Genomic DNA, 18,225 nt, shown 5'->3' on the forward strand with positions numbered 1-18,225 from the left:
ATGTGACAAATTAACATCGCAAAAATTTGTGTTCTAGTTACAAGGCAATGGATCCATCAACCAAGGAGCTCTACATTTCTTGCCTGCTTTGCTTCCACTATTGCAGAGTATTTTACCATTTAAGTAGTAAAAATCTTAGACCACTTTTGAAATTTAATGTCCTAACCTGATATGTTCATTTGAATGTGAAATACATTACATAACTACAAAGTTCTGCAGCATAAATAAGCTATTGTAGTAACCATTCCTCAGAAAAAAAAGAGAGAAAAAAAGGAAAAGAAATGAGGTCCTCTTAATCTTAATACCTGAAATACCTCCCCAGACAGTAATTACTTGAAACATTGAGCCTTTCCTCCATCAATCAATCAATTTATCAATCAATACTGATCTGCATTTACAGCAGTCACCCAGGTGGCAGATACCTTATCTGTTGTTTTCCTAGCCTGTTCTTAAATGATTTCAAAGAAACTGGAAATTTATTGATCATCTCCGTTGGTAAGTTATTCCAAACTCTAACTCCCCTTCCTATAGATGAAAATTTGCCCCAATTCATCCTTTTGAATTCCAACTTTATCTTCATATTGTGATCTTTCTTTTAAAGACACCTCTCAAACTTATTCGTCCACTAGTGTCATTCCACGCCATCTCTCCACTGACACCTCCAAACATACCACTCATAATACCAATATAAATGGTCCGTTATTGGACATAATAAATTTTCCAGCTAACTCATTCCTGGTTGCCAGCGTTTCGCCCCAGTGTGCCAAGTAGGGCTCATCAGTTGGTAAATAGCACACCCACCAAGACGCATGGCTAGTGCATACCGGGGAGGTCCCTGCGTAGGATACTTGGCGCCATCAGCAGTGCCAATGCACTATGAGAGACTTTGTCTCATTACCAAAAACTGATGCCCGCCTGGCCATCAGATGATATAGATGCTGATTCCCATAGGGAACCCAAAATATTTGTCTCCAATGAGTAAATTTATAATACCAATATAAATAGTCCATTACTGGACATTATTAATTTTCCAGCTAACTCATTCCTGGTTGCCAGCGTTTCACCCCAGTGTGCTAGGTTGGCTCGTCAGTTGGTAAATAGCACACCCATCAAGACGCATGGCTAGTGCGAATGAGTTCCTGAAAAAGTTTCATGTCCAATAACGGACCATTCACTTTTTTGTTTTTTTTGTTTTTTGTTTTTTTGTTTTTGCAAGTTGCTTTATGTCGCACTGACACAGACAGGTCTTATGGCGACGATAAGGACCATTCATATTGGTATTATAAATTTATTCATTCGGAACAAATATTTCAGATTTCCTATGGACTTTTCCTATCTGCGAAACTCACAACCTGACTTTTAACCCCGTTTATCATCATACCATTGTCCACCGTCCATCTCACAACACTATCGAGGTCACCCTGCAGCCGCTCACAATCTTGTACCTTATTTATTACTCTATACAGAATAACATCATCTGCAAAAAGCCTTATCTCTGATTCCACTTCTTTACTCATATCATTTATTATATATAAGAAACCATAAAATTCCAATAATACTTCATTGGGGAAGTCCCTTCTTAATTATTACAGAGTCAGATAAAGATTCACCTACTCTAATTCTCTGAGTTCTATTTTCTAGAAATATAGCAACCCATTCAGTTACTCTTTTGTCTAGTCCACTGCACTCATTTTTGCCAGTAGCCTCCTATGATCCATCCTATCAAATGCTTCAGAGAGGTCAATCACGATACAGTCCATTTGACTTCCTGAATCCAAGATATCTGCTATAGCTTGCTGGAATCCTACAAGTTGAGCTTCAGTGGAATTACCTTTCCAAACCCGAACTGCCTTCTATCGAACCATCCATTATCTCACAGGAGTTTGTGTCAGACCAATAAACACAATTGTGACAATTAACATGTCAATTTAGTTTGAAGATTGCCTCATCTGTCCAAAAATTGACAACCAAAAATTTGGATGTGCTTCTTTCTAGATTACAAATAACTTGCATAACTTGAGTCTTCTGTCATTATCTTGAAGCAAAGTGTAAAGTTATTTTGGGCAAAAAGGCAACTCTTTTAGGATTCTCTGCAGGCTCCTTCAAGATTTGCCCAACTGAGGGGACGCCTTTCTCACTGGATAGGAACTTGTTTCAAATGCATGAGCACCAATTTTGAGCATCTTTTTCTTCGTTTCAAACATTACATAGCCGACCAGATTTTGACGCATCTCTTATATTTAAATTTGAGGTTGAGTTTCCACAAATGTTGTCAAGTCGGTAATGGTACATCAGTAAACCTCATACTAAAGTCATTATGAATTTTAGAAGTCTCTATATCAAACTTGTACCATAATTGAAGCATGTACATTTGTTGTTTATGAGTAAACATGTGTGCCATTGCAAAGATGTTACACAACAAACTATCTACATGTGTACTTAGGTAAGATTTTATGCCCCCTTTTATAATGTAATTATCAGTTTCAAGTTTCTTTAAATTTTGATGTAGGGTTTTCTCTTGTAAACTTAGATTCAATGTAGACCTCCATTCCCCGTCCCTAAAGGGAACTTGTAAAATATAAGGAAGCACGAGTGATGTACACTCGTTAAACGTCCTCTCAACTTAAATTTTGGAGACTTAAGTTTTTCTAACTGTTCAACTAAAAATCTTCTTTTCGGACTTTAATTTTCTTCCTTTACTTAGTCACCAAGCAGTATGGATTAAGCTTGTGCTTCATCGGGACTTATATCCAATTTGGTAACGTGAATATTTTCCCTGGAGTGCTTTGGTTTTGCCTCCTTTCATTTTGATTTTTGGCCTTTTTGGTAAATTTAACCTTTCTATTCTTTCTTCACCTTGTAACCGTGTAAAGTGGGCCTTCTACCCCTCTTAACAATGATCTGTAGATCCTATTTTCTTATATCATGTGAATAACGAGTGTATGACTGACTTTCAAGCAACTGGTTATTGCTTTTCAAATGATAATGTATTCTCTGGCTCATTTGTGGGCATCCTAGTAAACTTTGTTAAATGGCTTCCTGTGGGTTCAAGACCCTTGCATTTTGTAAATTATACTCCTGGACCCTTGTAATATTTTGTAAATGGAACTACTGGGTTCGAGACCAGTTTTGGCAAATCGTTATCAGAAGCTACGGCTTCTTTCTAGATAGGTATTTAACACACCTTTTCTAAACTATGCAGCCTAGCCTAAACCATTCTGTAACGACATGTAAGAATCAAAATTCTCTGTATGTAAAGTGTGTAAGCTTCTGTGTTCAGGTAGAATAAATTGCTCTGAGATGTTGAGCTCTTTCTTGTAAGTGATCTCTGAGCTTCCGAGCTCCTTGTGTTAAAGAGTTGACGAGCTCTCTTTTAATAATGTAATATTACTGAGCCTTGGGCTCTACTTGTTGTTGCCTGAGCTTCCTGCTCTCTTTTTATTACCTTGTTATATTGGTGTGAAAAGAAAGAAAATACAAATTTCTCAAATTTTAATAGGTTTTCTTGAACTTAAATTTTGCTATGTCCAGCCATTCACCCCTCACACTTCTTTCCCTCTCTGCTCCACAGAAAACACAATAATAACAACAAGAATAGCAGCAGCACGTAACACTATTTTTCTACATAGTTTCCATTAACATCTACACATTTCTTCAATTGCACTGGCAGTTGTACAAGACACATGACCCTTCTGTTCACTCACTGTGATAACAATAAGAAAAGCGACTGTAAAAGCAAGTGTGTATCGTATTGTAAAGCGCGCCTAAGCGTTGGTGTCATTTCTACAACCTGCACACACCAGCATTTTGCTGAATGGTTTTTTAAAAATCAAATTTAAATATAGATTTTATTTGAAAGGTTGAGTCCAAACATATAACGGAGTAAATGAATAGAAGAAGAGACATACAGTAACCATCTATAATAGATGAAAAGAATAAAGATATAAAGGAAACAACTGTAAAACCTTGCAAGACATTTGGTGTTTATTACTTTGAATCTATTGCTACATTTATGAATGTTAAAGTACACTCTGCCAGTTTCAAAGTCTCATTCATACTCCCAGATCTTCACATTAGTCTTGAATTCATGGTGAGGCTGAGTTTAAACCCAGATAGCAGCTTGTATAGCTAACAGCTAGAACCAATCTATTTCCAGATATAGAAACTATAATGAAACAAATGATAGCATGCGATAAGTAGGCAAGAAGAAGACAGCAGTTTATACATCTTACTTCACAATGACATTTTATTTCAGTTCTGGTATGCCTAGTTTCCTTGGCATGGATAATATTGAAATGAGAAAACCTGTTCAGTTTAGCTTCTATTCTATTTTATGCATCTTTTATTCAAGTGAAATTATAAAGAAGTTTCCTTTATAAAATATTAATTAAAAATCCATATAACTAAATCTACCGTCTTCTTTTCACAAACTAAATATCTAGATGGTGGTCACAACTATTATCACTCCCAAATGCGATTTTATTTGACGTAAATAAATATCACACGAGAACACGTTCACTTCCTTGTGTAAACTACTTTATTGTCACTGTAAGTTACAACACACAATTACACACAATAGCAAGTGACACTACGACACCTAATAGCGGAGTACCCTGAAGTCGATTCTGACGAGTACAGATATCAACAACACTGACTTGCTCACTATAACACAAATTCTCTTGAACTGACTGACTCACTGATTGACAGCTCGATATATATACTGTTCGATCAACCATCTAGAATTATTGATTTCTGGAAGGGTTCTTACAATACTCTAAATGGAACACACTCGAAACATCGATCGACCAGCTAGTCGAATGGAGTACTCCAGTAATGAATCCAGCTCCAAACTTTCGATTACTGTTTACCAATACACATGGAAATCTCTCCAACATTCCTAATGTCTCTACACGTATCTGGATAATAAACCTTATAGCAGGTTTCCAGAACCCTTCATATGTACCAAATTATAGCAGAATAACCTAATATACGAACATTATAGACTTTTCTACAGCTTACGACTATATAGATTTTGAGGTTAAACTTATACACAATACGTATTTGAGGTTATACAAATTTATAATACATATTTACAGGGAACCACGTATGAGTCATATTTAACATTTAATAAAAGATAATTTAGCATTTAATAAAATATAATTAAAATATATTAAACATAATAATCTAAGGTTTTACAACAGTTAGGATGTCTTACCTACAACACTATCCTGCACAAAAACAAGAGACTGTGAGTCCAGCAGAGCTCAAATATAAGTAACAGCCCTATCACCTACCTACCTTGTAAAAAGCTTTTGCATTGTTCACCATCAACTGGATATCTGATGTAAGTTCATCAGCATCCTCATATTCATCAGTCTTCAGTTTCTGCTGGACTTTCAACAAGTCGATGGGATTAGAGACAACCTGCACACACCAGCATTTGGTTAAATGTCGTTAAGAAAATATTGAATTTTTATTTTATATATTAATTTTATTTGAAAGGTTGATTCAAAAAACATAATAGAATAAATTAATAGACGAGGATACTTAGAGCACCCATTTTAACAGATGGAAAAAATAAAGAAACAAAAAAATCATTGTAAAACATTACAAGGCATGCTAATGGATGAGTTGATTTATTTGAAATGGAAAAGTTAGTAATAAGGATGGATGTTTCCTGAAAAGATAGATCATTCCATATACATTGCTGAATAGTCTACAGACAGACATGGAGTGATTTAAGAAAAGCATATGCACATGCTCTCTCATTTTCTCAAAAACAAACATTCTAACAACTTGTCCAGATGTCTTGTATTATAGGTGAGTTCGATATTTTGACCAAGTATTCTGCCATATGATATAAATTTCATAATGATCCGTATCGAGAAGCATTCAACGTTAAATGGGGTAAGAGTGAGTCGACCTATTCAATACACAATTATCAATGACTATTTTGTATGTGAAGCAAGATGTATGTTATATCAAAGTTTTAGTACCCATTTAATAGAAATGGATCAACAACACACATGGACCACGAATGTGACATCGTGTGTGAATAATTTGATTTGGTCCAGCCGTCGAGATGATGTCTCGCTGACACCATCAACTGACGGACGGGGAGTGCAAGTAGAGTGAATAGCTCCATTATTTATTTAATAATGCAGATTTATCTTATGTAACTTACTTTTCTATAGTTTTCTCTTTGCAGGTGTAGATTTTAGTATATTGTAGTTATAGTCAGAACTTGTAAACTATAACACGTGATTTAAAGATATATGGACATTCAATTAATTTATATTTTCCATTAGAACAGATTCATCTAAAGTTTTATGGAAGGGGAAAGTCACAGATTTATCTAACTGAGACAAGTCATGTTTGTAAGGGTTCAATTTAAGTGGACAATCTTTGAAATTCAACGACCAAAGTGCAATAGCGTACTTGTGTATTTAAGAGTGAAAATGGTTACGCTCCTTATGCGTTTAGTGAGCATGATGATCTTATTTTAAAGCTATGTTGGAAACGATATGTTGACGTAAGGAGTGCTAAGTATTCTTCGAGATACAAGTTAAAAACTTCATAGCTGTTCTGTATTGGAAAATTTATAATGACCAATAACGGACCATTTATATTGGTATTATAAATTTACTCATTCAGGGCAAAAACTTCAAGTTCACTATGGGAATCAACATCTATATCATCAAATGAAGGGTCTGCCTATTAAAGTACTTTTATTGCTGGAAAACGCAGGGTCACATCCAGATGATCTCTCCTGGGTTAAGCCACTTTCCTAATTAGAAATTTCAAGTGGAAGGATATAATTTGATAAAGACACTTATATAAAGATTATGGTTGATTTGAAATATGATCTTGACAGAAAATTTTCAGATTTCAAAAATATTTCCATGATATCTCAGTTTGTGTATATGTCAAAGAGAGTTCGATACGGATGGATCAGCTGCCAAACTTGACATCATTTCATTAAGAACTGACCAGCATGTGAAAAATGCTGCAGAATCTAAAAAATATTGGTCTGTGATTCCACAAGAGATGTATCCCTTAAAATATGACAATGGACTTTGTTTGAAAGTCATACTAGTTTCAACCTACCTTTGTGAATCCGTAGTTTCAAGCATGGACTTAATTAAAAATAACAACAGAACTCGGTAAAATAATGAACATTTGGAAGCGTGGATTCGACTCTGTGTTACCAGTTATTCACCCCACCATAACCGCTATTGTTAAGAAAAAGTTTTGTATTTTTGCAGTTATTTGCAGTAAAATTTATTTCTGTAAGTACTGTATATCTTAATTTCATTACTTAGAGCTTTCGTATTGTTACAATAACTGGTTTTTGAACAACAAAGAAGTTGTAAATGCAAATGTTTAAAGTGTAGATCATTTGGGAATGTGAGCATTTCTCAGTAAATCACTGAAGCATCTAGGTTGCCAGCCTTTGGCCTGCGTCGCACACACAATACCATTTTAAATCTTATTAACTCCACAAATCATGGATCTTAAATAGTTGCCTCGGTGGATCTGACTCATGATCCCAAGTTCGTGGGCTCGATAGCACTTCATGACATTATTCCTGGCATGTTAAAGATCTCTGGTGACGCAGTCAGTATCACACGAGAAAATGAAATTAACTCGGCCATTGCACCTCTTCCAACAGTATCCCGCTTTTATTGCTAGATAGCAGCACAATTAGAATGTCAAACTGTTAGGCAGGTTGCCTAGATGGCACCATTTCAGAAGGTGGTGGTGATTGCTGTTTTAAGAGGAAGTACATCTTGGTAACCATCCCCAACCTACAACACAGTATCTAATGCCATATGATTGTTGTGATTATTATTATTATTATTATTATTATTATTATTATTATTATTATTATTATTATTATTATTATTATTATTATTACTGATCTCAAATGAGGAGATACTGAATCAGGTTGAAGAGAGGACAAAAATTCAGCTTGACCAAAACAAGAGACAGATAGACAGGACATGTCTTGAAGACACCCAGGACTCGTTCGGTTAGTTTTTGAGGGAAGGGTAGACCGATGCATGATGAACAGATTAGAGTAGATATAAGGTACAATAGTTACATATAAATGAAAAGGCCAGCACAGGATAGGGTGGCATGGAGAGCTACATAAAACCAATCTATGAACAGATGACCCTAACAGCAACAATTAACACTGAGGCCCAGTTTCTTCAACTCTGTGTTAAATGTTACTTAACAATTGTTAACTAACAATTGTTATTAATTTAACACTTTGTTTGAAAGTACCCTGTTTCACGAATAAATTTCCAACATTTGATACGAAACAATTGTTAAAGACAAATTAACACATTTCCGTAAGATCTATGAACGCATTTGGCAGTGAGTGTCTTTTTTTTCTTTACATAAAGCGCTCCTAGTGGTGTGATGGAATAGTATATTGTCACATAGACACATGGTTAACATTATCATAGATTATGGTTAGCGGAGACCGCTGAGACGTAAACATGTCAAGTAAGAGGAAATAAAAGTGTTATTATGATGAATGCGAGACAAATGTTGTTATACTTTTAACTTAAAATTATGCAAATGTGCTTAAAAAATGAAATAACGGATTGTTATAACACAACATTCGATATAGCCTTTTTTTTTTTTTTTTTTTTTTCTTTACGTTGCACCAACACAGATATGTCTTATGGCGATGACCAGTAGCCTATGATTATAGGTGTGTAAGGCTCCTACATCACTGGGAAAATGTGATAATTGTTATCTTTTGAATGATTTTCAAGCATTATGTTATTGCAGGGAAAATAATGTAATGCCTTGTTAATGCTTCAATGGCAGCAGAAATTCTTTGCAGGATTCTACACACTCTTTTCTTGCACTCGTGAACATAGTCTCCTACAATTACATGAAAAGTGTCTCAAGCATAATATGTAACAAGTAGAGGCCAGACCCTGCGGTCAACCGATTTCACTGAGCTTCAATGTACCTATGGGGAGACACTCAACAGTAACTCGTGTAGAAGGCTTTTAAGTCAAATAAGCTTTTGTTTCTGAAAAAAGAAATGAGGTCAGATATCATTACATAGAATCCACTTCGGACAAAGTGGAGGTGATACAACACTAAAAAGCGAACAAATTTTACTTAAACATGTCAGGTCCGCAACCTAATAACTTCTGAAAAATTGATGAATCCCCAATTCCAATGCAAGGTATATATACTTGGGCGTTACATGACAGTCAAACAGAGCGGTGGTATAGTGGTCACCGTACTTGTCTGTGAACCTCGTAGACGGTAAGTTCGAGTCTCGTCACAGTTATAATTGCTGTACAAAATAAAGTAATATTTGAGGGAACGTTATTTAAAAATTGGAACAAAAATATTACGCAACTTGCACTACACTTTATTTTCTACCTGAAATTAATATAGGCCTAAACGTTCTCAAAGTTACTGCTGGATCTCTTTCTCTGTATATATATTAATTTGAGCTAGAAAATAAAGTTCCACTGCAATTTGATTATTATTTTTATTAACATTTTTACCTTCACATTCCCCGAAATAATAATTTCATTTGTATAATAAAGTATGGCTATGGCGGGACTCGAACTCTCGTCATCGCAGTTCGTAGACAAGTACGATGACCACTTGCCCACTGCTCCACTTGTCTGGGCTGCAACACTTCACGTTTATATGCATTGCATTACAATCAGGGGATTCATAATATTTTCAGAAATTATTAGGTTGTGGATCTGATAAATTGAAGTAAAATGTGTACGCATTTTGGTGTTCTATCACCTCCACGTGGTCCAAAGCGGATCCTGCCTCATGACATTTGTCCTCATTCTTTTTCAAAAACGAAAGCGTATTGACCTAAACCCTTATACATGAGTTACTGTTGAGAGTCCCCCAACAGGTACATTAAGCTCGTTGAAATCGATTGGACGCAGGGTCTGACCCCTCCTTGTAAAATCTATAAGCAACTGCTGCACTGGAGAGACTGATAAGTCTCAATCTGCTGGAAACTCTAACCTATTTTCAATATCGTCTAGTACCTTGTTCATTATGGCTTTGGTAATTAGAAAAGTTTCTTCTGACAACTCTAAAACGTTGTTATTTCTTAGTATGGGTGTCCTTTGCCTTCTTCAGTTTATAAATAGTCTTCATACAGCAGTAAAGCTTCAAACTTACATCTTCTACATGCCTCCATTTTGAAATTTTAGCAGCTGTTAAGAGGTTTAACACAGCGGTGCTGCCAGGTTAATTTAACACAAGTATTAACCATTTGTTAGAGTTAACAATTCTTGATGAGATGACCATTTTGTTAAATTTATGTGTTAAGTCTCCTTAACATCAGAGTTAACACTTAACATTCGTTGAAGAAACCGGGCCTAAGTAGCAATTTTTGCCACCTTTAATGACTATTATTAAGTCTAAATTTAATCTTTCAAATCTTTAAACTTATTACAGTTTACCGTACACTATTTAGCACAGAAAATATAGACAATATGTTGCCTTTGCTGAAACAAATCATTGGATGTGCAGTTGTGACTGATGAAGACCTTGGTTAGTGGTTTACCTTTGATGACCAGTTTAAGTGACTAATGGAGACACTGTTGGCATTGTTCAGAACGGTGAAAAAGAAACAGAAGAGAAAAAAACATAGTTGAAGATGGTGACACCAAAATAAAACATAATGGGAATTCAAAGCCCTTGAAGGACCACTGAAATACATGGAGCAACAAGATGGAACCTCCAGAACTGATGAGTTACTTTTACACACATGATGGCATGAAAAAAAACAGTTGATAAGCAAGCAAAAGTTTCTCACAAACTTTTTAAAACAAAGTAAAATCTGTCTCAACATCCTTTTATGCTCAAATGTCTTGTACAGAGAATGTAAACATAAACTGTATCAATAATAATACATATGATTTGTAATCAATTCCCAATCATATTTTTCTCTCTTTGCCTTTCAACCAGCATTCTCGCTAATCCAATGCCTCCCCGCCTGCTTATGTTCAATAAATAGGATTCTACTGTATTCCTCACTAATGGGTATAGTAAATGAACTTAGGTAAAAAGCAGTAGAATCAATTCTCTTCAAACATAAAGCTAAACCAAGTAAAAGTATTCATTAACCAAGAAGAAAGAAAAAGAAAGAAAGTGAGAAAGGAAAATAATAAAGCATGAATCTTTCAGAAAATACATTTAGCCCACTTTCAATTTTTTACATCTGTAGGTTCATCTTAAAACATTAATTTACTTACCATGCCTTATTGTAACATTCAAACCACATTTTTTAGAGTTTATAAAAATCTACATTTTCAAGTATACTTAAACACGGGCTTTCACAACAGGTTAGAAATCAAACTCGCAAAAAGAGAATATTATGAAATGTTTTAATGGAAGATTTCATGTGAACCAGAAGCATAATATATGGTCCGTCCGTCCGTCCGTCCGTCCGTCCGTCCGTCCGTCCATCCATCCATCCATCCATCCATCCATCCATCCATCCATCCCTGAAATGGCTTATAAATAAACACTTTCCACTCAACTCTCTTAAAACAAAGAAGTCAGACCTCATATTACAAGAACACGCATGCAACTGAAACACTTAAAGATAGGTCGTGCAGGGGAGCATACTGTGATTCAGACTCAAACAAAAGCAACAGAGAACTTGCATGCTATAAAAGTACAAACCAAGAGCTGTAAGAAATAAAACCAAGAATGTGTGTGCTTGTGTTATTCTTCGTTAATAGGGCAAAGTGTTAACTGCGACAAACTCCAGTTAAATACCATCCTGATGTTTCATTCAGTATAAATTACATACTAGTAGTCCAGTTGCAAAACTCATCCCGTCCAACAAACAAGGTTCTCAGAAACCACGAAAAACTATAATTTTGTTTCTATGAATGATATATAATAACTGTTACCGCTGAAAAATTAGTACAGTATATAAATATTCTACATTACAACCTTAAAGGAAGATAAAATGTTCATAATACAGCTCGTGGGAATTCAAAATACTGTTTGGACATAAGGACGTTTGCAGCAGTTTGGAAGACTTCACGAGTTTTGTAGCAGCATCTGCAGTGGGGTGTATATACCATATAAGACATATTTTTAATTAAAATAACATCTAAACTGAACTTTTCTTCATTTAGTAAATAGAGATTACATGCAATGTTAAAGTATAATAATTCACTTTAGGGCCTGTACTTCGACAGCCAGATAAAAGTGCAGTTTAAATTTATGTGGCAGTTTGCACATTTATTTGAAAGTTTGGTAGAAAATGCGTACTACGACTTTCGTTTACATGCAATCTGGGAGAATATTCTCAAGTTTACCTATGCCGAAGTTGGAGAGGCAGTTAAAGCTTTTATCTGGGACTTTGCTCCTATCGGGGACAATACTGTAATAATCAAGTTGGCTACACATCAAGGTGAATCTTGTGCCCATTTACATCTCGTAGATAGCTTTCAAAATGGCGCCGAGTGAAGGTATGGCCCATCTGATCTATAAGATACAAGGAATAGATATCTAATGTGATATTATAGAAGGCCGTACACGTCACAGAGCGGTCAAATATTGAAGGCACTACGGACAGTGGACTGTCAAGTGAATTGTTTTACAAAAAAATAGAAGACAACGGATTGTTAAAAAAAAACTCCATCTTAAACATTTTCATCAGAGAGTGAAGACGCAATTGGCGAACGCGCTACGTAATTTGAAGAAGACGGAAGGATTTAGAAGAGGTACTTGAGAAAAAGGGATCGCCATAGTAAAAGAAACGACATAATTCACCAGCCGACGAAGAAGAGCTGAGTAAAAATATAAAAATAAGCAAGATACGACGAAATACGCGTGGGAGGATCTCGACATCAACCGAGCTACATTCTACAAGGAAGAACCAAGTGAAACCTAGGAGAAGGATTTTCTTACTGGAAGAAGACTACCTTGGTCTTGTTTCGAGAGAAGAAGAATAAATTTTCGAGATTTGCAAGAAGCAGCTGATATAGATATATATACGCAGAACTTAAATCCGACGAGATTAAATTCACATCTCTGAGAGCAGCAAAAAGAAATAACAATTGAGGAATTATCGTCGAATGGATCATACCATGGCTATTTACGGCTCTGAAATCTGCATTTTTGTTGCTAGCAGAAGTAGCATGATGATGGCTTGCTAAATACGCATGATGGACCAAGCTGGGGAGCAGTACATCCTTACCGGAAGACCAACCCATGATGAGGAAGGCAATGGGAAACCAGACGACCAACCCATGATGAGGAGGCCGAGGACCTACCAGAAGACCAAGAAGGCGACGGGAGACCAGAAGTCCAACCCATGATGAGGAAGGCAATGGGAAACCAGACGACCAACCCGTGATAAGGAGGCCGAGGATCTACCAGATGACCAACCCATGACATGACCACAGAGCCAACTACATCCGAGTGGAGGCGGAACAGCTGGACCAGATGTAACGATAAGCGAGCTAAGTCATTTAGATTATTTAATTACATAGTTTTTGGTTCGCGTACACATGTGCTTTTGGCATGTGCCGATAAGTTGGTTATAGAAACCGTGGAATTTAAAGTGCAAGTGAATAATGAAACTGAAGTGTGAGATATTTAAGTCCATAGTAATACGATTAAGCAGTGTAGAATAAGATTCTTGTACGTTATATATATACATCACCGCATATTGGTCAGAATAACTCGTGAGTAACGAGAAGTTGAAAGAAGTGGCGCCTGATAGCTGATAGTAATGACACATTGAGGAATTGCAATGAACTCGTATTGGTTATGCTATATGTCTACGTCACATTTGGTACGCGCGGTGGTAATGAATGTATAGAATCACGTACTCCTTGCTTCGCAAGAAATGTTATGGAATATAACAGAGAGAGGGCACATTGAGCCTTAAATACGTGTGTATGTCGACCAAAAATTTATGTTGAAGTTAGATAGATAGCTTATTTATCCTGACACGGAGTTTGTTGGAAATTACATTCTTTCAGTGAGTAATGGTTAGGGAAATGATAGGCTAGGAGCCAGATTTAACAGGCACTAGGGAGAAATGCCTTAGTCCGTAAGTCGTTACCCATGCGCAACATAGAAGAAAGATCAAATAAATGAGTTCAGATTTATAATTTGCAACGTATAATTCAAATATAATTTATAATTCAAATATAATTGAGATATACAGTTCGAAGTTATAATTCAGATTTATAATTCAAAATTATTTTCAAGCTTAGATCTATTTGTTGATCTTACATTCACTTCAGATTAACTGTACGTCTATTCAGATCTATTTAGCCTGGGTTTTTAATGAAACTGAGCAATCTTAACTACATAATGATATTGGAGTCGCCTCAAGGACTTGATTTCAAGGAGGACCGTAGATGTCCAGTGATTAATGGTAAATATTAGTATCCGATTTTGAATTCATGACGGAAATGATGTACATAACATTATATTCATTTCCTTTTTCTACGAGCCAGCGCTGACTCTGAACTTTTACCTGTAAATAATACCAGGGTATATACTACCCCAAATCAGATTACATTTTCATAGGGCATCTGTTTATTAAATAATACTATTATTGTGCTTTTCTATAATTTGGTGTGTTATGAATTCTTTCATCTTGACATAGTTGATAAGTTAGTTGGTAAGATAAGCGAACTAACTGAGTTCTCACGTCGTTGGTACCTTAGTTAGGAGAAATAATTGATTGATATTATGTCTATATCAAACGACCGCACATAAGTTTACCGTGGACCGGCATTCTCTTTGACCTCACGTAAAGCGAAATCTGATGTAAGATCTCCAGATTTTACTTGTCAACCGGATACCCTGAGAAGAAATTGAGCTGCTGGAAAAAATGTCCGGTCAACGACCGTGTCCAATCTACATCTGCATGACGTTATACAAAAATTAAGTTGTTATTATGTAATCTATGTATATATTTATGAGATGTATCATGCTTACTGATGGAAACTGGATGGAGAAATTGATTTAAGAATACAGCAGTCTGCAAGTTTCTACCAGTGTGTGAGAGACATTGTATGGAACAAAAATGTGCCAATGAAGTGCAAAAATGTTTTATACTCATCCTATTATAAACCTATACTGACCTATGCTTCAGCAGTCTGGACGTTAACTAAGCGGAACCAAAGTAAGACACAAGCAGCTGAGCAGGGAAAGACAAGACTAGATAGAATACAAAATGAGAAAATAAGGAGAAGCGTGGAAGTGTGTAAACTTCAAGAAGAGATTGATATAACAAAGCTAAAATGGGTTGGACACATGATGAGAATGCCAGAAGAGAGAATACCAAAGAGAATGTTCATGGATATAGAGACTGGAAAGAGGCTTAGGGGACGTCCTAGAATGAGATGGAGGAGCTCTGTTGTGGGCTGTATTGCAAACAGAGTACTAGAAGAGGAATGGTGGAAAGATAGAGCAAGGTGGAGGGCTTTGGTACACTACCCTACCCAGAGAGAATCTGGAAAAGGGAATGGATGAAGAAGAAAAAGAAGAAGAGAAGACTATCCAGCTATCACAGAATTTTTAAAGATTTCCCAAGCTAGCAAGTTGCTGCTACTGACTATATGAGTTGTACGCAAGCAATTCAACAGCAAGCTTCGTTGGTAAGCCATAGTCATTACAACAACATCGTTTGATGCTGCCACGCAGTTATGTATGGGTTCGAGTCCCAATAATCCAACATTTTTTGCCTTCTAAATGTTAGTCGGTAGGGTACTAGAGATGAGAGTACACATTTCCTAATCATTAATGTGCGTGTCAAAAGCTTGGGTTCTATTCCAAATCTATCCCCAACGCACATATGGAGTAAAGGTATACGACGTTGTTTACGGTGCTTCGCCGTTGAATGAGGACACTAAAGAGGTTATATTTCTTTGACTTCATAACAACTTGCTACTTTTACACTAAAGTGATATAAATGCTTGCCAGTTACTATTCTAACATTGTCTTGGAAAAAATAAACTAACTACTTATTAAATTAGCAAAATTAATGATCCTACGCTGTATACAGTGGCAATAATTACGAATATAAACTTTACTTTCACCATAACACTCATCCTTGTACACAGTATTAGACAAAAAACAAAATTCTACATGTGTTAGGAATTATTTGACAAGATATATAACCTGAATCTTTAAGTTTTACGTCCAGGTTACAGTTTCAGTCTTTTTATTTTCTACAACAATTTCTGAGTTTCGTTATATAGTTAATTAATTTTAGCATTTCTTCATATGTGTAGATTTCAGTCATAATTTTGTTTTTGACCTGAACTTCCACATCATACCTTAATAAGAGCCTGATATTGGACTCAAGTAATACAATTTCAAAACGAACTGCGCTAAACAAATGAAAACACCAGGGAACACATATAACACTGCGCTAAATTTTACTATGTTTTCATTAACCTTATTACCAACGCAATACAAATATTACTACATCTTCTGCATAGCAATACCGTCATTAAAATCAGTTGGTAGTATGCAAGAAAATATTTAACTTCTAGTTTGCAAAACTGCAGCTTACGTATCTGGCTGTTTATCTGACAGTCGTAGTACAGGCCCTTAAGAAATAATAAACCACAGCTTAAACAAAGAAAAAGAAACAAAAAATGAATTAACATTTTAGACAAACATATCAATAATTCCTTGAGCAACACAACTATCTCGTAAATAATGACATCATGAACTTCAGCCATTAAATAAGCAAGGAATAAGTACATTTTGCTGCATTTTCTTTCCACTAGATGATGTGGCTTGAACATGGGAACAAAATCATGGTCGTACCTCAAAAATGATTGACAGATGATTATAAAGATGCTTGTTCTTTAAAGGGACCTAACATCTAGGTCATCAGTCCCTAATGGTTCAAGATTAAACAAAATGTAATATTAATAACAGTAATTATTTTTTTTTAAATTTACCTACTAACTAGAATTTAAAAGATGAGGAAAATTATTATGAAATTACAATAATCAGTGGATCTAATTTGCAATGCCTTACTTTCTTACAAAATTATTTTAAAATGTTATAAAATATATTAAAATGGAATAAGGCATTGCCTTGGAAATTAAATCATATATTTCATTCAGATTAAAAGTTTCAAAAACACATTAATAATACACGAAGGCAGAGTAAAAGAGAACTAATAGAATTAAAAAGCAGTTAACAATAATATTTTAAAAAATTAAAAAAAATTGACTTTTAAACAAGATAAAACAGGGCACAATCCCTGGAAGACAAGGTTTACCAAATGCTCGCAATCTCATAGAATAAGGGAGATGTTACTCAGAAGTTTTAGACTACGGTGCAGATCAGCCAGGTCCACGCATTCCATAAGAATGTGTACCACGTTAAGATGACCGCCACAAGTACAGAAAGTTCAGCAAGGAATGCGCTGCAAAACCATGGCCGATCTGAAGACACCATAATACCACCGATTCTGTCTGAGAAACCTGAAGGGAAGTCTTCCATACCTTTGTGGTTCCTGTAATCATTCTCAGTTTATTTCAAAGAGGGGTGGCCTGCCACTCCATCTTTCAATGGGACATCACCAAATGTCTCATCTGAGAACAAATATCTCTGGCTGGAACCTCATAAGGCAACAGGGGCAATGTGACCGCTTCCTTGGCAGCCCTATCAACTAACTCATTTCCCGCTACACCCATTTGGCTCGTGAGCCACAAAGATGTGATCCTGGTGCTAGCACTCCAACACCCAGCCAGAAGGTCTTGGATCCGCTGCACCAGAGGGCGCCACGGGAAACATGAATTAATAGATTGTAACGAGCTCAAAGACCCGGTACACAACAGAAAGTGCCGACGTTCATCTGACAGCGCACACCGCAGAGCTTCAAGGATAGCATAGAGCTCTGCTGTGTACACCCTACAGGTTTCCATAGAGGAAAAAGAAAAACACTTATCAACAATGAACACACATCCTACTTTTGCTTCTGCCCTCGAACCATCCGTGTAAATAAATACTGGCGGAAAAGGAGAAGATCCCGAAAAGTTCTTTATCAAGGTGGACAAAACATCGGGCTCGGCATCGGAGGAGGAGGTAAATATTACCAAAATATGTTCCAACTTACTGACCAAGATGCAGGCACTCAATGAAAATATCTCAGACGTTGATTCACGAGTTAATTCCACCTTAACTAAAGTAAATGACAAAATT

At 36.0% G+C, this 18,225-nt stretch overlaps 1 protein-coding gene across 12 annotated transcripts in view; it reads right to left on the bottom strand.

Moving 5' to 3' along the window:
- polybromo (protein) overlaps positions 1–18,225 on the bottom strand; it is a 618,289-nt gene that overhangs the window by 510,513 nt on the left and 89,551 nt on the right. For all 12 annotated transcript variants that reach the window (XR_010858640.2, XM_067138036.2, XM_067138039.2 and 9 more), the window contains one exon: positions 5,299–5,424. Coding sequence is in view for 11 of the 12 variants with exons in the window: in XM_067138036.2 (XP_066994137.2) it covers positions 5,299–5,424 (126 nt within the window). In the remaining variant the exon portion in view is untranslated. The remainder of the gene's footprint in view (positions 1–5,298; positions 5,425–18,225) is intronic.

This window comes from Anabrus simplex, chromosome 1 (genome assembly GCF_040414725.1).
Source record: "Anabrus simplex isolate iqAnaSimp1 chromosome 1, ASM4041472v1, whole genome shotgun sequence".
NCBI lineage: Eukaryota > Metazoa > Arthropoda > Insecta > Orthoptera > Tettigoniidae > Anabrus > Anabrus simplex.